This window comes from Heterocephalus glaber, unplaced genomic scaffold, assembly GCF_053883595.1.
Source record: "Heterocephalus glaber isolate CG9 unplaced genomic scaffold, H.glaber_assembly_v1.0 deba00001444, whole genome shotgun sequence".
In the NCBI taxonomy this organism is placed as follows: Eukaryota; Metazoa; Chordata; class Mammalia; order Rodentia; family Bathyergidae; genus Heterocephalus; species Heterocephalus glaber.
Window position 1 is genome coordinate 32,320,399 of NW_028258297.1, and position 21,417 is coordinate 32,341,815.

General features: G+C 40.2%; 1 protein-coding gene across 2 annotated transcripts in view; it reads right to left on the reverse strand.

The window, feature by feature from the left end:
* Tulp3 (TUB like protein 3) overlaps positions 1-21,417 on the reverse strand; it is a 68,485-nt gene that overhangs the window by 24,881 nt on the left and 22,187 nt on the right. For both annotated transcript variants that reach the window (XM_021248056.2, XM_013067334.3), the window contains exon 2: positions 6,744-6,795. In XM_021248056.2, the coding sequence (XP_021103715.2) occupies positions 6,744-6,795 (52 nt within the window). The remainder of the gene's footprint in view (positions 1-6,743; positions 6,796-21,417) is intronic.

Below are 21,417 nucleotides of genomic sequence, written 5' to 3' on the forward strand. Positions count from 1 at the left end.
CTCACAAGTGCAAGGTCCCGAGTTCAATCCCCAGTACCAAAAAAAAAAAAAAGTTCCAATTCCCTTGGGAACTAAACAAAAACTTTTAAAAATCCATCTTCTCTATAGTCCAGCAGTATGTCTGACCACTGTCTGGGAGCAAAATACTGAATGGTGTTGTTAAGATAAACAAGGAAGATGTAAAAGAGATTAGAAGGGGGAAATTCCACCAAGGGATTTTATCCAATAGAATAACAAACTCCAGACAACCCTAAAATTGATACCTTTACTTAACTACTTCTCAATTTTCTAAAAGGTGGAATCACCCCAGAGATGATGGGCTGAAGTTATATAATGATATTCTTGGATAGGCTGACTAAGCATCAACATCAGAATGGTTTTCTGGAGAACTAGTGTGTGGTAGCACATGCCTGTAATCCCAGCCCATGGGAGGCTGAGGCAGGAGGATTGTTATGAGTTCAAGGGCAGCCCAGACTACACAGTAAGTTCAAGGCCAGCCTGAACTACATAGTAAGACCCTGTCTCAAAAAGAGAAAGAGAGAGAATGAGAATGGTTTTCTGGGGCCTGTTGGTTCCCTGTTGATCCCTATATACAAAGTGAGATCACCAGAAGACAAGGCTAAATATTTTAAACAAGACTTCTGAAAGTATCAGAAAATGAAAGAATGATAGAAATTCTGAAAGACTGGCAGAAAATGTCTACAAATTGAGCCCATCATGAGTTTAAGGTCAGTATGAACTACACAGTGAGATCCTGTATCAAAAAACCAAAACAAAACAAAATCAGTTCAATGCACCAGGACCTCCTCTCTTATAAGGACAATATACAAATAGATGAGCAACTTCACCAAAAAGGATTGTGTTGTACTTTAATCCATTTCCTACCAAATGGCACAAATGTTCTCTATCTAATGTGTGTCCTGTCTAAGCAGTACCATAGTAAGGGTCAGGAAGCCTTTACTTTCTGTGGCCAGCTAAGGTGCTCCATGCCCTGCAAATGAGAGTATCCTAGTAAACCCAGTAAAAATAAAACCGAAATACACTCGATTCAAAATATTTCAAATATTCTAGTTCAGGAAACTGGATGTCCACATGAAAGAATGAAGTTAAACACCCATCTCACACCATACATAAAATTAACTCAGGGCTGGGGACGCAAGCTCAGTGGTACAGCCTGCTCAGCATATGTACGGGCCTAGGTATGATTCCCAGTACAAGAGGAAAATTAACTGAAAGTGGACCATAGATAGTTTAAGAACTAAAACTATAAAACACTTAGAAGAAAACAAAAGAGCAAGTATTTGTAACTTTGGTATTATGTATCTAGTTGTGCCCCCAAAGCCTCATGCAGTCAGAAGTGGTGCATTTTGGAGGTGGCTAGATTTAGAGTGTGTGATGCTGGGATCAAGGGTGTATGATTACTAAATTAGTCCACTGTTTGGTCTGATATAGTTCTGGGTAGGATTAAGGGTGTCCTATGCTGGGTATGAGTGCTACCTGCCCTAAGGGACAGAAAGGGATGATGTGGTTGCTTGCTGCTGCTGCTTTGCTTCTTCACTACTTTGCTGCCTTCGGCCCGCCATGAACTGTTTCTCCTCTGTGATGCCACCCTGCCTTGGAGCCAGCCAATTATGAACTGAAACCTCTATGAACTATGCTAAATAAATCTTTCCTTTAACTTTGGGTGTGGGGTATTTTGTCTCACCAATGAAAAAAAAGTAACCAAGACACTTGGTTTAGGCAATGGTTTCTTAGATATAATACTAAAGTGTACATGATTGGAGAAAAACATAGACAATACTTCTATGCTGGAAATGATACCATAAGGAAATAAAAAACTCACAGAATGGCAGAAAATGTCTACAAATTGTATGTCTGATAAAGAACTTACATCTAGAACGGTGGTGGTGAACCTATGACACGCAAGTTATTTTTTCTTTAAGACAAAAGACATTAATGCATGAGTTTTTTTTCTAAACTAAAACTTCAGAATTCATGTTTAACTGTAGTGTTGGCACTTTGTGATAAATAAGTGGGTTTTGGGTTGGAGTTTGGGTACTCGTCTCTAAAAGGTTCAGCATCAGCTGATCTAGAATATTTTTTTTAAATGGGCAAGGATTTGTAAATTCCTTAAAAGATAATATACAAGTGGCTGATAATAACATACCAAATACATCATTAGGAAAATGTGAATCAAAACTACAATGAATTATTACTTCTTACCCACTAAAATGACTAAGGACAGACACTAGCAAGTATTGGTGAGTATGTACAGAAACTGGAAGCCACATCCACTGCTATGGGATGAGGTTATCCTCAGAATGCGCTGGTGTCACTGGTGGGTGGGGCTGTGCCCTCAGGCAGGCTGGCTTGCTCTGCACTGTGAGGCTCCTGCAAGACTCTGCCAGCCTAGGGACCTAACTAAGCAGCAAAGTACCTTGGGTCCACACACCTCCATCTCATCTCCAACTTCAACATCCCAAGATTCTAACATTTTATTATTTTATCCAGTCCAACTTCACTCTAAGTGAAATGAGACCCACAGAGTTTCAGGATCTCATTTCAAGTCACACAGCAGCCAATTAACAGCAGAGTTAGAACTGGAACTGAAGCCTTCTGATTTGCAGACTGATGCCTCCTTCATCAGGTGGTGCTGTCTTTCTAGCTATACTTCCTGTCAATGCTCAACCCTTAACCTGCACGTGTGCACAGTGGCAGCCCAGGCTCTAACACATTACTGAACACTAGTGGACACAGTCCAAAGAGATTACTGCTTCAATCACCAGTAATTCAAAGAAAAACAAAACTAACAAAATTCATTTGAGAAAGTAAATATGAAAGAAATGCACATCACATACAGGTTCAAAGCTGCCTAGGGCTGGGGATTTAGCTCAGTGGCACCACTGCTTGCCTCACAACCGCAAGGTCCTGAGTTCGAGCCCCAGTACCAAAAAAAAAAAAAAGAGAAAAGCTGCCTAAGCACAATGATCACAGTATATAACAACATGAAGCATTCGTTCCTTCATTCCTTCAAACATTTAATGAGAGGTTATATAGTACAGTGGTACCTTAGTTCACAAACTTAATTCTTTTTTTGTATCAGAGTTCACTTTTAAAACTCAGACTGGGGCTCATAAATTTAAACTGAGAGGGGCCTAGAAGTACATAACTTTTATAAACATCAAAAATTTGCATTCAGGTACTATTATAGTAATGAAGTCCATTTTATTCCTGACTATAATTTAGGCTTCTGGTTCTATTAAAACTTAAATTTACTATGCTAAGAGGCTAGAATCCAGGTTTAATGTTCTATTTGTCTCAGTATTCTAACACTTCATAAGAAAGACAACATTTGGAATCCAAAAGTAACCATCATCTCCAGGATAGAAATTACGAGTTATAGGGCCGGGGATTTAGCTCAGTGGCGCCAAGCTTGCCTTGCAAGCGCAAGGTCCTGGGTTCAATCCCTGGTACCAAAAACAAACAAAAATTATGAGTTATTCCAGTTCCTTGTACGTAAACCCACATATCCATATGGCAGCTGCTCACCTTCAAGTCTTGGTGTTATAGGTAGGATCTCCCTCCAACATTAATGTTAAATATGTAATCTTCTGTTCACCAATAAGAGGAAATGGAATTTTATATTTGAAGTGTTACAGTCAGTTTATTAAGCTCAATGATGAGAGCTATCAGAATATTTTCCTGAAAGTTATTTTTTTCTTAGAAAAAAAAAAAAGCAAAATTAAAACGGCAACATGGCCACATGCTGTGGCTGTCAGGTCCCTCTGGAGATGGAGACAGTGCATTACTCCCTGGGCCATCAGGACTGTGGTCTGATCATCCTCAATGTTCTCCAGCTCCAAGCCACCCATCTCAGAACAAAGACTCATCTACTTCTACATCATTTCCAGCATCCTCCAAGAACTGAATGTCAGATGCATCAGACTGTTATCTGTTTCAAACAGCTGTTTGCCACTTAATTTGCTTCCTGATTGTTCTTCTTTTATCTGTTTCTTAATTTTTAAGAGTTCTGGATCAAACTTGGGTTCCCAACATAAATTCTCAACTGTAACAGGGGTACCATGGAATAATTGCTTCTCTGCTTTTTTTTCTTTTAGTTTCTTTTCCTCCTCTTGTCTCCTTTTTATCTGACCTATTACTTCATTTAATTTTTCTTGCATGGCTGTCACTAGAGTAAAGATCATGACTGCACCAAGATTTTCTTCAGCCTGCAATGTAATAATTTAAAAATGTCTGTGACATCATTATCTTCTCGATTTTCCTGGGAGAATATTTCATAAAGATGACTTCATTTGGGTATTTTTCATGGTGTGTAAAATTGAGGGTAGTCTAGACAGTTTCATCATTTTCTCCAGCCTCAGATGTCACAGTGATGGCGAAGCTGGGTGGATTCTCTAACACTGTGAAGGAGTCAGGGCAGATGGACTCAGATCTCTTGAGTCTATCTGCCCCTCTGTACTCTGCCATCATTTTGTACTGTACTCTGTACTCATTTTGCTGCTCCTCTCTGTACTCTGTCATTGTGGCCCTGGCTGCCGTCCCTGGATCATGCTAACACGCAGGCAGCGACCTACAGCCGAGTCCCAAGGCCCCTGCCAGGCCCAGCCTACTCTCAAACTCAATTCTTTCTGTAATTCTAGTCACAAACCAAATTGGATGAAAACCAAATCAAATTCAATGGTTAGGTTCAATGTTGGTCTTATGGGGAAATTTGATTTGGTTCTTGTCCAGTTCTGTTTGTGACCAGAATTGTGGAAAGAATTAAGTTTGTGAACAGAGGTACCACTGTACTGGGAAAGTCTAATATAACAGTCATAAAAAAATGTGTGGTATTATAGCCAAAACAAACCTCCTTAAAAATGCAATACTGAGGGCCAGGGATTTAGCTCAGTGGTTCCACCACCTGCCTCATAAGCACAAGGTCCTGAGTTTGATCCCTGGTACCAAAAAAAAAAAAAAATGCAGCACTGAAATTTTACACTGTACCCCCTAAATACGTACAAGTATGTTATGTGTCAATTAAAAATATATTTTAAAAATCCATGCTTGGTTTTTGTTCTCGTGGTGAGTAGTAAAGGAAACAAACAAGTAAAATTACTTCAACAAAACTGTAATAAAAAACAGTCCAGTGCTGGGAAGAAAATTAAGCCGCATAGCAGTAAGATCTGATCACATTTTAGTACAAATGAAGTTCGGTGTCTTTAAGGTAACAGAACCAAATGAGTACACAGAAACACCATGGCGCTGTTGTCTGAGCATGCCTCCGAGGCACCTGTGTGGCAGTCTTGTCCCAGTGCTGGGGCTAGTAGAGGTGGCTGGGTCATGTGTGACCTGGCCCTAGGAAGAGATGAATGTGCTTCTCACCCTAGAACTCCAGCTAGTTCCAAGAGTAAGTCATTACAAAAACAGCCATCCTGGCCCCTGAATCTCTGGCTGCTTGTCTTGCCATGTGATCTCTCTTCTGTAGATTTCCCTTTTTGATTCGGCTGTCTATGTTGGACTTCCAGCCTCCAAAACTGTAAACCACATGAATCTCTTCTTTATAAAGTACCTAGCAACAGATATTTTGTTACAGCAACAGAAAGTTAACTAATACCACATTGTTCTAATTCTTTGAGCGGCCGGGGATATAGCTCAGTGACACATCTGCTTGGCAAGCACAAGGTCCTGAGCTGAATTCCCTGGTACCATTAAAAAAAAATCCTATTTGCATAATTCTTTGAAAGGTGCCAAGGAACTTTCATTGATTATAAATCTGAGACCAGTTTTATTGCTGACAACTTCAAAGCTCTTTGCTCTTACCATGGCCCAGAGCACTGTTACAGCAAATACTAACCCTAGAGATTGCTAAGTATAACCATCTGCAACTGTGGTGATGTTAAGACACCTAGCAGATCAGAAGGTGTCTGTGGAGTGTTTCCAAAGATGATCACATGCAGGCCTGCAGAAGCAGGGAACAGAGCTGCCCTATGGGCAGCACAACCCACCAGGCTCACAGCCCAGGTAGAATGAAAAGGGAAGAAGGAGGAAGTCTGCCTGCACTTGAAAAGGTCCATTCTGCTAAAAAGTGCATGTTTTCTTGGTGGGGTGGTGGTGGTTTGAGGCAGGGTCTCCCTATGTAGTCCAGGCTGGCCTTGAACTCACCATGTAGCTCAGGCTGGCCTTGAACTCTTGGTGATCCTTCTGCCTCGGCCTCACCTGCGCTGGGATTATAGGTGTGTGGCACCACGCCGAGCTTAGCAGGTGCATCTTTTGCTACTGCCATTGCCTGTGGGCATCAGACTCCAGCTTCTTCAGTCTTTCAATGCAGACTGTGCAGGCAACTCTCCAAGGAGCTTCAAGTCTTTCGGCCTTGGACTGCAGCTGTCTCCTGGATCTCTCTTGTTCTGTAGCTTCCATTTTCTTAGACTGAGCAGTGACTGGATCCTCTGGCTCTTTAGCTTGCAGACAATCACTGTAGAGCATCCTGCCTCTGACCCTGCAGGCCTAACTAGTAAATCCTTATATACAGAGAGGACAAATTTATATATATTCATATATATAGTTATATATACATAAGCAATTTTTTTCTATCGACTCTGTTCCTCTATAAAACCCTAACCAAAATCCCCTCAGAGCACTTTGTTTTCTAGTTTTTTTCTACAAAGACTTCAGAGCCAAGGTCATCAGCATTACAGTCAGTACAGTTGTCCACTTAGTTCAAAAGAGGAGGCTCTGCTCACCTGGTTGTCTAGTTTCAGTTGTCGAAGCTTCACAGTCTCATCTTCAAAGGCACTGTTTTAAAAAATAAAAGAAAGTATGTAAAGAGAAAACCCTTCAAACCTTGGTAATTCCATCTGTTCCGGCATGCACCCCTCTGGGCTACTTGGAACCAATCCGTTCTGCTATAGGGAAAGCATTAGATTTGAGCTGCTGCCCGTGGTGTGGAAGGACTTGACAGCCTTAATGCCATACTTATGCCACAGGGCCTGAGGAGATCAAAATGCATAATGAAGAAGAGAAAGATCCCTATGCATGCAGGGATTTCTTTTTTCTCTTCTGCTCTTTTTGTTGTTCTGAGGATGGAACCTAGGGCTTCAAGCATGCTGGGCAAATTCTTTCCCACTGAGCTATGTCCCCAGCTCCTTCTTAAGCCATGTACTGAGCATTCATTATTTTCCCAACTCAGCACTAAGTATTTTACATACATTATTTTATATATTCTTCAAAACAACCCTGTGAATTAGGCACTACAATTTTTCACACATTTAAGACGAAGAAACAGACCTGGAGAGTTGTGCCTCAGTTTAAACACCAGAAACAAACCCTAGTCCTTGTTTCTTTCTAAAGTCTAAATTATACTTTAAAATCAAATATACCCACTGTCACCACTCCTGTTCAATATAGTTCTGGAAACATTAGCCACAGCAACTAGACAAGAAAAAGAAATAAAAGGAATAAAGATAGGAAAGTAAGAAGTTAAACTGCCATTATTTGCTGATGACATGATACTCTATGTAGAAGGCCCTAAAAACTCAGCCAGAAGACTTCTAGACTTGGGCCGGGGATATAGCTTAGCGGCATTGCACCTTCCTGGCAAGCGTAAGGTCCTGAGTTTGATCCCAGGTCCAGGAAAGAAAGAAAAAAAAAGACTTCTAGACTTGATTGACAGAGTCAGTAGAGTAGCTGGATACAAGGTCAACACTCAAAAAACAATAGCCTTCTTGTACACAAATAACAGACTCACTGAGAGAGAAATTGGGGAAACAATTCCTTTTACAGTAGTACCTCCAAAAATGAAATATCTAGGACTAAATCTAACGAAGGAAGTGAAAGACTTCTACACCGAAAACCACAGCACTCTAAAAAAAAGAGATTAATGAGGATATAAGAAGGGCCGGGGATTTAGCTCAGTGGTTCCGCCGCCTGCCTCTCAAGCTCAAGGTCCCAAGTTGGATCCCTGGTAGCAAAAAAAAAAAAGGATATAAGAAAATGGAAAGACATCCCTTGCTCCTGGGTAGGAAGAACCAATATAGTGAAAATGGCCATACTTCCAAAATTGCTAGATAGATTCAATGCAATCCCTACTGAAATCCCAACAGTATATTTCACAGAACTAGAGGAAACAATCCAAAAATTCATTTGGAACTAGAAGAAATGACAGAGGGTATCACAATCCCCAACTTGAAACTATACTACAAAGCCACTGAGATAAAAACAGCATGGTACTGGCAAAGAAAGAGACCCAAGGATCAGCAGAATAGATTAGAAGATGCAGAAACAACTCCAGACAAACTCAGCCCCCTCATCTTTGACAAAGGACCCAACCATCTTCACTGGAGGAAAGATAGCCTCTTTAATAAATGGTGCTGGAAAAGCTGGATTTCAACCTGCCAAAGATGAAAACTAGACCCCTATCTTTCACCATGCACTAAACTAAAATCGAAGTGGATCAAAGATCTAAATATTAAAACTGAAACACTAAACTTGTTGGAAGATAGGTTAGGTAGAACTCTTGAAGACATTGGCATGTGATAGCCAACCCGACTCCATCTTGAGCCTCAACACCAGTTTGTACCTGTGCTTGGACAATGCACCCAAATCCCCGCATCCTGCTTGGCGGTAAATTTGCTGCAGCTGCACGATGTTTTTTTTTTTTGTTTTTTTTTTTTTGGTACTGGGGATTGAACTCGGGACCTTGTGCTTGTGAGGCAGGCACGGGAAACACTGAGCTAAATCCCTGACCCTGCAGGATGTTTTGTAGTTCACCTAGTGTGTGAAACTTCCCTCTATCCCCCACCAAACTGGCAAGGTTCTGCTTCTATAAGATTCTGCTTGCTCTCCCCTGAGCCCTCCCCAACTGAAAGCAGGATTTATAAGGAGAAATCAAACCGTTTCTCAGGGCCAAGAGAACTTTCTGGGCTCCAGCCCCACCCCAGCCACCAGCTTTAATAAACGGACTCCAATCTGACACACAGTGTGGTGCATTTCTATTATTCTAACCCGCATGGGTAGAACAGGCATAGGAAAAGACTTTATGAACAAAACCTCAGTAGCACGGGAACTAGCACCAAGAATCAACAACTGGAATCTCATCATATTAAAAAGCTTCTGCACTGTAAGAAAAACCACCAACAGAGCTGAGACAACCTACAAGGTGGGAAAAAAGTTTTACCAGCTGTACCTCAGACAAAGGTCTACTATCTAAAATCTATAAAGAACTCAAAAAAATTAACCCCCAAATATAAAGACCCAATTCAAAACTGGGCATCTGAAATGAACAGACATTTCTCAGACAAACAAGAAAAAGCACCAAATAAACGTGAAAAAATGTTCAACATCACTGGTCATTCCAGAGATGCAGATGAAAACAATGCTGAGATTCTACCTCACCTCAGAAAGAACGGCTGCTATCAAGAAATTATCCAATAGCAAATGCTGGCGGGGGTGTGGGGAGAAAGGAACCCTTCTCCATTGTTGGTGGGAGTGCAGACTGGTGCAACCACTGTGGAAATCAGTATGGAGATACTTTAAAAAAACTAGGATTAGAAGTCCCATTTGACCCAGCTATTCCTGTGCTGGGTATCTTTCCAAAAGAATTAAAAGAATCGTATCACAGAGATATATGTGCACCCATGTTTATACTGGCACAGTTTGTGATAGCTAAAACTTGGAAACAGCCCAAGTGCCCATCAACTGGTGACTGGATAAAGAAAATGTGTGATTTTTTTTTTTTTTATAAAACAGAGTACTACTCAGCCATAAAGAAAGAGGAATTAGATCATTTATAGCTAAATGGATCCATATTGAGGCCATACTCTTAAGTGAAATAAATAGGACACACATGTGTAAATACCTAATGGTTTCTCTGGTGTGAGAAACTGAAAGTGTAAATGAGGATCAAAATGTATATTAATGTGTAATGGGGAAAAGAGGTCCAAAGGGGAAGAGGAAGGGAAGTGAGAGGGCTTGGGGAAAGAAAAGAAGGGTAAGGAATAAATATGAGAAAAGGAAAGAAAGGAAACAGTCTCTGTATATAGGAAAGGATGGAGGGGTTGAAGGGAGGGCAGGGGAATGGGGAAAAACTAAGAACCAAGATACATCATGTAAAGGTACAAGATCCCAATGATGAATGTCATCATACTGGACACTTAAAATGTACCAATAAACTTAATGAATAAAAAAAATTTTTTTAATCAAATATATTTTGTATGTTTTTTGGAACTAGTTCTATGAGAAGGAAAATGAAACAGGGTATGGCATCTTACTAGAGTTCTTTGATTTCCGTAAGATTTGGGCACAGCATTTACCTTATCTCCACTTTTGTCCTTAGTAATACTACACAGTCATCAGTGGAGATTCTAATACAGATGAACAGACAAGAGTTAATACACCACTGGGAGACAGGTTTGCTGGATAGAAGAAAAAGTAACAAAGATTAAAACTATTGTCTTCAGTTGATAAACCAAATCATTTTGGACATTTTCTTTTCTAAAAGCCATGTCCGTAATTTTAATAATTTCTTAATTTAGATTTTATTTTGTAACTCAGCATCTTGGAAAAAGCACAATATGAAATAAGGCAGAAATAGTTCTTGGTTACTTGAATTACATTTTTATCAGCAGTTTACTGTCAGAAAAACTAGCAATCTGAAAGGCAGGAGCAGGAGGATCACAAGTTTGAGTCCAGCCTAGGAAGTTAGCAAGGTCCTCTCTCAAAATAAAAAATAAAGGAATAGCTGGTGATGTAGCTCAGTGTGAAGGCCCTGGGTTTGAGGTCTAAGACTCCTCCTACTCCTAACATGCTTTCCTTTGTAGTTATGGAAACTCTCTTTCTTTACTTCCCTTCCTTTTTTTTTTGAGACAGGGTCTTGCTATGTAGCTCAAACTGGCCTTGAACTCACTATGTAGCCCAGGTTGGCCTGGAACTTGTGGCAATCCTCCTTCCTCAGCCTCACCAGTGCTGGGATTATAGGCATGCGCCACCATGCCTGGCCCTTCCTTCCTTTCTTTCCTACTGGAATTGAAACCCATGGCTTTTACACTCAGTTACCCCCCCATACACATACCAGCTCTTTATTTTTTATTTTGAGACAGAGTCTCATTAAATGGCCCAGGCTGGGCTTCAACTTGGAATCCTCCTTCCTCAGCCTCCCCAGTGCTGGGATTAACAGGCACACACCAGCACAACTAACTTATGCTTTTCTGAATGTTTTTCTCCTTACATGTTTTAAAATCCTTGCCTCACTAATACAGTGCTAGAATATTAGTAGTATTCACTAGTTATTAGTACAAATTTGCAAATGTTCTATATGAAACAAGTATGACAAAAATATTAATATTAGGGCAGGGATTTAGCTCAGTGGCACTGTGCCTGGCTCAAAAGCACAAGGTCCTGAGTCCAATCCCCAGTACCTGGCCCCCCCAAAAATGTATGTATTATATAGAAAAGGGTAACCTGGAGGAAAAAAATTCAGCTATGGACCAGTATTTTTATTTTTTATTTTTTGGTACCAGGGATCGAACTCGCATCCTTGTGCTTGTGAGGCAGGCGGCAGAACCACTGAGCTAAATCCCCGGCCCCTGGACCAGTATTTTTAAACAGCTGCTGCTCCAATTCACTGTGTCCTCAATACTAAACCAAAATTGTGATGCCTTCTGGCAGAGAAAAAAAATCATCCCCTCTCCCTACCCTACCCTCCAAATGAGGAGACCTTCTCAATAACGCTAAACTGTGACACACAACTAAGGCCCTAAACATTCCTCTACCAGTGATGAAAGTAGGGTGTCTGCACTGCCACACCCAGGCATCACCAAGCTCCCTTTGTCAAGCCTGGGAAGGCTGAACAAAAGATCTAATTAGCAGGGTATAATCAATACCTTCTGACTCCACACAAGAGAAAGTAAAGAGATGCTGCATAATTGTAACATTCAGATATCTCCCCTGTATGAAAAGCCATAATTCTATGAATGCTAAATTCATATTATAACTTAGCAGAAATAACAATATTCTATTTAATATTCAATCTAAACTAGAATTTCTAGTAATTTTCTTTCCTTCATTTCAAACTAAATTACTGTATAGCAATGCCTAAGTGGTTAGTAACTCAACACAAAACAGAAATAATTCCTGCAGAATAAAATAAATGGAATTATTTATTAGTAATTCTTTAAAAATGTTTATGTAGCTGGGGATGTAACTCAGTGGTAGAGCACTTGCTCAGCAAGCACAAGGCCCTAGATCCATCCCCAGCACTGTTATTTTAAAAAAATGGAATTACTATTTCCTCCCAGTTTTTTCTCATGGAAAACTTCCAATTTACTGATGAACACAGGGGGAACCCTAAACATACATCTCAGAGAAGCACATTTACCATCTAAGCGTGGTAGGCGATAATGCCCACAGATCACCATTCCCTCTTTTATTAGTGTATGCTTGCAATTTGCAATGAATATATTTATTAAGGGGTACTGGTATTATATACCTCTTGATCCTTTTTACTTTGCTTTCCCTCTCTCCTATCTCACCCTACCTCCATTTGAACTATATTCTCCAGTTACCAACTAACTAGTCAGAGTCTACACGGACGATTCCTACAAGCCTTCCACTTTGTAGTGCACTGAGAATGTGGTCTGTTCCCAATCATCTTTGTTTACGGGGACCAACATTTTTTTCTACTCTGTTTGTATTATTATTCTCTTATTCACCTACAAATATTTGGTAAGCAAATGCTTCTATTTATCCTCCCCTACATACGTTTTTACTGTTTTTGTGGTGGTGGTGGCGGTGGTGGTGATACAGATAGAACCTACAGCTCACACATGCCAGGCCAGTGTTCTATTACTGAGCTACAGCCCCAGCTACATACACATTTTTTAAGAATTACTAATTTGGAACCAAATATTCCCATGCCTTAGACACGTAATAAGCATTTTATGTTCTTCCCTTCACCTGGTTTAAAAAAAACTCACTAGATGAAATCAAAGCAAGTATCTAGTGTTAGTAAAACAGGGTTGAGGGGAATAACTCAGTGGCAGGGGATATGTTTAGCATGCCCAAAACCCTGTGTTCAATTTCTAGTAAGGCTCTCCAAAGAAAAGTGGCTAAAAATTTTTGGTATAGTCATACAATGGAATGATATACATCAATGAAAATGGATAAATTTGCCTCAAACACAAAAACATGAATGTATAATACACATAATGTTAAATAAAAGAGGCAATACATGAAAGAATACATATAGTAAGTTTCTTTTTACATAAATTAAAAAAATAAAGTGGTTGCTTAGAGTACACACATAGGATAAAATGATAATACAGAGAAAGAAAATGATTCTCTAAAAGACCAGAGTCACGTGTATGACCAACAAGAGTTTTGACAAGGGTACCAAGCTCATTCAATGGAGAAAGAATAGTCCCTTTAACAACTGGTGTTCAAAATACACATGCAAGAGAATGAAGCTGGATCACACACATCCACAAAAAGTAACTCAAAAATCGGACTTAAATTTAAATAAATGACAAAAGTACAAAACTCTTAGAAGATATACAAACGGACAATTTAAGCACATGAAGTTTCTCTGTCATTTGTTATCAGGGAAATGTGTATGAAAACCTCATTAAGATCTTCATACTTGAGAGGAAATTTGAAGCTCAACAATATAAGTTGAAAGTGGAAAAGCAATTGGGTCTTCGTCCATCTTTTTTTTTTTTTTTGGTATCAGGGATCAAACTCGGGTCCTTGTACTTGCTTGCACAGCAGGCGGGGAAACCACTGAGCTAAATCCCCGGCCCAAAATATTGTGAAATTCTTATTAATTTAATTTTATTTATTTTTTGCGTGTTTATTTTTGTACCGGGGATTGAACTCGGGACCTTCCTCTTGCAAGGCAGGTGACAGAACCACTGAGCTAAACCCCCGGCTCTTCGTCCATCTTCTGCTGAGCCACATCACAGCCAGACCACACAGCTGAGAAGTCATGGAGAAGAGCCTAGACTGCAGGAGCTGCAGTTTAGGAAAAAGGAAATGAAGGACCAGGAATATTGGAAACAGTTAGAGGAAATATGCCAGCAGTACCACAATGACATGAAGGAAGTTAGGAAGAAGATGGGGAGAGAGTTGGAGAGCTCCAAAATCAGGACCTATCTGGTGAAGAAGAATGCCCTACCTGTTGACCAAGATCCTCCTGCAGGGGACACAACAGTGCAGGACATTGAAAGAGACTTGAAAAATACTAGGCTTGAGAACATAAAGGAAAGTAAAATTCCAGAAAAGAAATATAAAGCTAAGAGAGGGGTAAAGTTCGAAATTAATTTAGATGAATATATATCTGATGGAAACACTGTCCAAGAGGAAGAGACAATAGACATACTAAATGAAACTTTGACCTTTGAGGACAGCATAAAGTTTAAGGGATATGACTGTCTAAAGGACCATGAAGATGACCTAGACAAAGCCTTTGAAAAACTCTGCAGCCCAGAAGCAATAAGAACATTAAAGTAATGGCTTCCTAGAGAAGAAGATGTGGGGAAGGTAGAAATGGCTTCTTGCATTGAAGTAGATGAGGAACTGCTGGAACCAGCATCTGATGGTGATGATACAAATTTTAAAGAATCAGAAGATGAGTTGAGAAGTGAAGTAGTAGAATCCCTCGAAAAATTCACTACTTGCAAAGGAGGAAGAATGGAAGAAATTTCCATTATCTGCAAGGATGCTGAAGTCAGAAGAGAGAAAGAGGTTAAGTGTAACAAAATCTGATGAATTAAGTGAAGGTCTAGAAGCTGTTTCTAGTCCATCTAATGACCAAATTTGTGTTGCTGATGAGGACTAAAGAACAACAACCTATTCTGCCATAAAGAAAAAGAAACTTGAGTCATTTGTAGGAAAATGGATGCACTTGAGACCATAATATTAAGTGAAATAAATCAGACACACAAGCTTAAATATTGCATGGTTTCTCTTATATGAGAAACTCAAATTATAAATAAAGAGCAAAATAAAAGATAAATACTAGGAAGTAGGGAGATAGCTCTTTCTCAAATGAGAAGAGATGGAGAAGGAGTTGGGAGAGGAGGGAAAGGAAATGAAAAAAGGAATTGGGATGCGTTATGTACATGTACCAACTCCACACAAGGAATGTAAAATTGTGTATTGCAGATATGCACTAATAAAAAAACACACAGGTGTGAAAAAAAAGATCTTCATACTTATTTGGATGGCTATAATCAAAAACACAGATGATAACAAGTGTTAGTGAAGATGTGGAAAAATCAGAACCCTCATGTGTTGGTGGAAATGTAAATGGCACATACACTTTGGAAAGCAGCCTGATAGGTCCCCAAATGATTAAACACATGGTTATCATAGGACCCAGAAATTCTACTCTTAGGAATATACCAAAGAGACACAAAAACACATGTCCATTAATTTTAACAAAAATTAATACACAGAATGCGCCCCCCCCCAAAGTATGGTGGCATACACCTGTAATCCCAGCACTCAGATTGAGGCAGGAGGATCTCACGTTTGAGTCCAGCCTAGATAACCTGACAATTTAGTGAGATCCTGTCTCAATTTAAAAAAGGAGGGGGATGTTTTTCTTTATAGCATATCATTTATTTAACTGAAAGGGTTTTTTTGCTTCTTTGTTTTTGTTTTTTGTAGTGCTAGAGATTGAACCCAGGGCTTTGCACATGCTAGGCAAGTGCTCTACCACTGAGTATGTTATACCCCCAACCTCCTTATTTTTTTATATAGGTATAATACCTTTATTTATCTTTATTCCCTTCCAGTCCTTGCCCAATACTTTTAACATTTACATTTTACAGTGCTTCAATCATAGGATACATGCAATTCTATGTTCTCTTTTATCCACTGCCATTGCAGAGGATTTAAACATATTCCCTCATTGCTACTCAGCCTGCAGAGCACAGTGCTTGAGGACCAACCAACAAGGCCCACTGACCATTCTTCCTCCCACCAACCACCACAGTTTTTTGTACAATTTGCTGTAATGTCACTGCTCTTCTGGTAGACATTTCAGCCTAATAGGGCTGAAGATTTAGGACTATCAGATTTAGAGGAGCCATAAAAAAAATTTGGTAACTGGACCCAAAAATTTGGGTAGCCCCTTATACACTTTAAATGGGCGAACTGTATGGCATATGAATTACATCTCAATAAAGGTATTAGAAAAAAAGAATTTGTAAGCCCATGCTGATTCTAATAAGTAAATAACTGAAGGGTACAATAAAGATCTTCCTTATGGAATAATACTAACTAACAGACATTGCCCCAGTGTCGTGGTTAGGGCGAAATTTCGACTTGACTACCCTGGGATCACCCTGAAGGTGGCGGCCCCCACGTCACGGTGTATCCAGGTGGGTGGAGGTGTGCCTTTGGGTCCAGATCTGGTCCTTGCCTCTTCCACTCGGGCACTGCACCCTGCTGTGGTTCCCCGCTGCCCTGTGTGTGTGAACTAATGAGTCTTGCTCCTCCAGGCCCTCCTGCCACAAGGCTTCTGCCCTGGAGCCAGCCAACCCTGGACTGAAACCATGAGCAGATTAAGCCTGTCCTTCAAGTGGTGGGTACTGGGTACTGTGTCTCAGCAACAAGAATGTGGCTAATACACCAAGTGATAGACACATTAGCTGTGACTGTACAGTCAAATACCAGGTATCCTATGACATGCTTTAATTAAAATGGCACAACTCACTGTATATGGTATCTCTCCTAAAGACGAGCAATCTGAATTCATTCAGGAGGGAACAAACCCAAACAGAGGGAAATCCTGTAAAAACAGCTATCAAGAATCTTCAAAAACATTGTATCAAGAAAGAAAAAAGAAAGAAAGGAAGATTGTTCTAGGTTAAAGTAAAAAACATTACAAGAAAACTATGGCAGCCACATGTAACAAAATCCCTGAATTATAGATGAAAATGTCCATACAGTAAAGACTGTGATATAAAAGGATATTTGACTGATGAAGAAAGCTCAAAAGGCAATGTATTCATTCTAAATAAAAGATTTCATATTATTGGGCCAGGGAAATAGTTCAGCAGCAACACTTGCCTGGCAAGCACAAGGTCCTGAATTCGATTCCTAGTACTAAAAAAAAAATTTCATCTTATAAATTTTCAGTCATTAGCTGTCTGTATGACTGTTGAAACACAATTTATGGGCCAGGGATCTAGCTCAGTGGTTCTGGCACCTGCCTTGCAAATGCAAGGTACCAAGTTTGATTCCCAGTAGCAAAAAAACCCCAAAACACAATTTACGAAAACCTGGGGGTTGGGGGGACAGCTAGGTGGTGGAGTGCTGGTTAGCATGTCCCAAGCCTTGGGTTAGATTCCCAGTGGGCACACATACACTCAACCTATGAGAAATAAATGCACTATGTGTGACAAAGAATTACTGGTAAGATATTATCAGAGAGGTGAAGGGAAAAAAGAAAGGCAAGTTACCCCAAGACAACAGCTACAAAAACAATGCAATTGTCAATACTTAAATCTAGTCAGTTATGCATCCTTAACTGAAGATTTGATCAATACTCTAGAAGAAAAACCATAGGTTTGATAGTGACTTTTACATAAATGCACATACATTTGAGAAATCAACAAATTAAGTCAGCTGTGTTAGCACATGCCTGTAATCCCAGCACTCTGGGAGGCTGAGGCAGAAGGAACACAAATTCAATCCTCAGTTTAGGCAATTTAGCAAGATCCTGTCTCAAAAAACAAAAAATTAAGGGCCGAGGATTTAGCTCAGTGGTTCTGGCACCTGCCTCGCAAGCGCAAGGTCTCAAGTTCGATCCCCAGTACCAAAAAAAAAAAAAAAAAAATTGGACTTCATTAAAAACAAAACTTTGTTCTGAAAAGATGAGAGTTATAAAAATTAAAAGACAAATCACACACTGGGAGAAAACAGACTGTCCCTAACTTTCAATGGTTTCACTGAGCAATTTTTTGACTTATGATAGGGAGAAAGCAATATACATTCAGTAGAAACTACTGTTTGTTTTTCCTGTTTTGTTTTGTTTGAGACAATGATGTACAGCTGCAACTGCCATCTGGAGCAGGGGGGACACAAGCAGAAACCTGAGGAAATCACACATAAACACTGGTCAACAGGAAACACCTTAGGAGAAGAGATATCAGCCTTCACCCTTCCGTCTCCTCTTCCACTATGCCATCTCCTAATGCAAAGCAACAGGGGAGGGGCAGCTTGAAGTTTATCTCCCTTTTCTTCTCTTTCGGATACTCAGTAAAGAGCAGCCAGAGAGTCTATTGTCAACCCAGCTGCAGAACAGGTCATCTAGGTACCTAGTATGCTTTTTTTTTTTTTTCCCTAGTATGCTTTTTGACTTCATGCTTCTGTTCTCCATGATACTTTGCTCAGCTTTTTCACTTTTGGGGAAAAATAGCTATTGGGAACTTGGTAGCTTTCCTGATTAGACACCAGCCCTAGTTTGCTCCTTTTTGTGCTCAAAGTCTCACCTGCACTTTTCTTCTAGGTGGCCATTTCTTTCTCAGGGTGCTATCTTAGGGCCGCTATCTTGTCTTGTCACATGGCTGGATGCCCTTCTGGGTCAGCCACTGTGACACTTGTTCCTAGATCCCTTCTCTGTACTAAAATTATTTTTTAAACACATACATACATAAAGATTTTCACATGATTCTCTTTCTGAATTTCTCCTTTAGAACACCTTCTGAAATCCCAAGATTTTCTGCCAACTATAGTGCCCCTAATATTTTAATATATGTATTTTCAATCACTAATTCATGATGGTCATACTGTGACATCCTACATCTCTTCATTTCCCATTGCCAAGGAATGCCAATTTCATTAATTTATGTTTATGACAACCGTCTATAAATGTGACTGTGGATGAACAAGGTATGTAGATGAATCCAAAAGATCAGATAAATTAATGTAAAGAGAGAAGCGAAGAACTTCTGATATAGGAGATAGGATGTGGTAAAGATGGCTGGGGAAATGAGCAGATCTGTCAACCACAAGATCCCAGGACAGGGCCAAATAATTGCAGGACCCCATATGTGGAACATCTTGTGGGCTCCCATGAGATGTGGATGGCATAAAAGAGATGAGATTCCCCGAGGAGCCTGGTATCATGACTCTTCATGGTAGCTCATTCTGTGTTGTCTAGACAAGGGGTGTACTTTCATTTTTGCTCTTTTCATCCTTTTCTCTCTTACTTGGCCCAAGTTCGCTCTGCAGAGCCAGTTTTCCTTTTACCCCTTTACCCCTCACTTTTCACATAAACTTTTGGCACTGTTTTTGGCTTGTCTAATTCTCTGTTCAAAACAAGAAGGACCTGGAATAAGTTTAATTGGTGAGCCATTTCTAAGGAAACTAACTGACAGCACTTCCATCTATAGCCATGCCAAATCCCCACCATACACACAGCCCTAAGGTCTACTATTTTTGTATGTTTGGGTTTTTTTTGCATCTGTATTACTGGGAATTGAGCCCAAAGCTGCTGTAATGAGCTACACCCCCAGCACCTCCCTCTTCCCTTATTTCTTATTTTGAGACAAGGTCTTGTTAAGTCACTAAACTATCCAGGCTGGGGTTGAACTTGCTGCCCTCCTGCCTCAGCCTCCCAGAATGTTAGGATTATATCTATGCATTACCACGCTCCTCTCTGCCCTCTCCCCTGCCCCACCTCACCCAACCAACATTTTCCAGTGTCATTCTGAATTTTCCATGGGAAGTTATAGGTCAAAATGTCACACAGAAAAGATATTTCCAGTTTCCAATACATGGACACAGAATCCTGCAGCTGAATTAAACAAGCCCATGAAAAGTCAACAACTGAGGAGGCAATTCATCCCAGCTAGAGATCAAATAGCAGAGTAATAAACAGCCGAGAAACAGCCTCTCTGAGATTTGGTATCCAGACACTGGAATACAGCAATGTGAAGAAGAGAAAAAGGAGGAAAATGAATCCCTAGGACCCTGAAGCCCACAGGGAGAGCAAGGAGAGAAACATCAACAAAGAAGGAGGTAGCAAGTGGTGCTTTCTCCCTGAGCCCTGACTCACTTTGTGGGAAGGGCAGCTTGAATCTGCAGGCCCACAGTGACTACTGGTGGCTCCAGAGACCTCCATAGAGAAACGCACCAGTAGAATGGGGCAGTGGATGCAGCAGGCTGCAGTTGCTGGTGAGTTATTCAGGTTCAGTTATTCCCCAGGAGAGGACAACTGCCAGTAACCATCTTGGAGAGAGGCCAACTGAGCCCAGGACTTAGAGCAGCTGTGGGCTGGCTCCATCAGGGTGTGGCAGAACCGAGTTCTGGCAGAAGATCAAGGAGCCAAGTTCAAGATGGTAGGAGGCACGGGGAGTGTTACAGGTTTAACAAAACAGGTTCTAGCCTCACAAACAGAAACTAGCCTGAGCTTCAGAACTAAAGGTACAGGCTTGGTGGGATTATGCTCTATTCTACTCTGTGGATAAATCTACAGCTGGCTTGTTGGGATTAATCAACATGGATCTGGGCTGTGTGTGCCCAATTTGTCTACCAGTGACAGCAGAGATATGCCTTGAAGTGGACATTGTTTCTTTCTTATTTTTGTTTTTGTTTTTTCTTTTTATCTTGATATTTTTGTTTTTATTTAAGTGTGAACATTATCTCTAGATTTTTTTGTTGTTGTTCTGTTCTGTTCTTGTCTTTATTTTTTCCTTCACTCTTTCCCTCCTGTCTTCTTCACCAGTTTCCCAAAGTTTGGGTAATCTTCCTTTGTCCTCCAGCCTTTCTTCTTCCTCTTCTTCTATTTCCTTTTCCTCTAACCCCATTTAAATTTTCTCCCCTGAGGGTAAAATCACCATACTGAGGGCATATTTACTGTATATAATTTTCTGGTTTGTTTTTGACTTTGTTATATAACCACAAATCTAGTTCATACAGTAGAGGTGACAATTAATAGTTATCACAGTTTGTCATCTTCTAGGCTGTGTTTGATGCTATTGTTATTGCTGATTGTACTACTTTAGCCAAAGTGACATAATTGTTCTAAACAGTTCTTCTTTCTCATATGGCAAGACTGACATTGCCTAAGGGTCATAAACAGTACTATAGACCAGTGCCAAAGAACCAAACGTTAGGCCAAATAGGCAGCAACTTCTCATGCCCAACAAAATGAAGAGGTAAGACCTGGCAACAGACTCAAAACCCAAAAGACAGCTACACCGTGAAGACATCTCTAAAAAGTAGTCATTTCCTACAGGTTCTAAATACTGGCAATAAAGCTACCAGCCAAATGTAATTTACAAGCATCAATCCAGGAATTAAACTAAAAAAAATAATAAAAAATGAGAAGATGCTTAACCTAGATGCAACCCCAGACTTCCAGTTCACAAAGGCAAACCCAGGGGGCAATGAGGTGGAAAAATTCAAAAC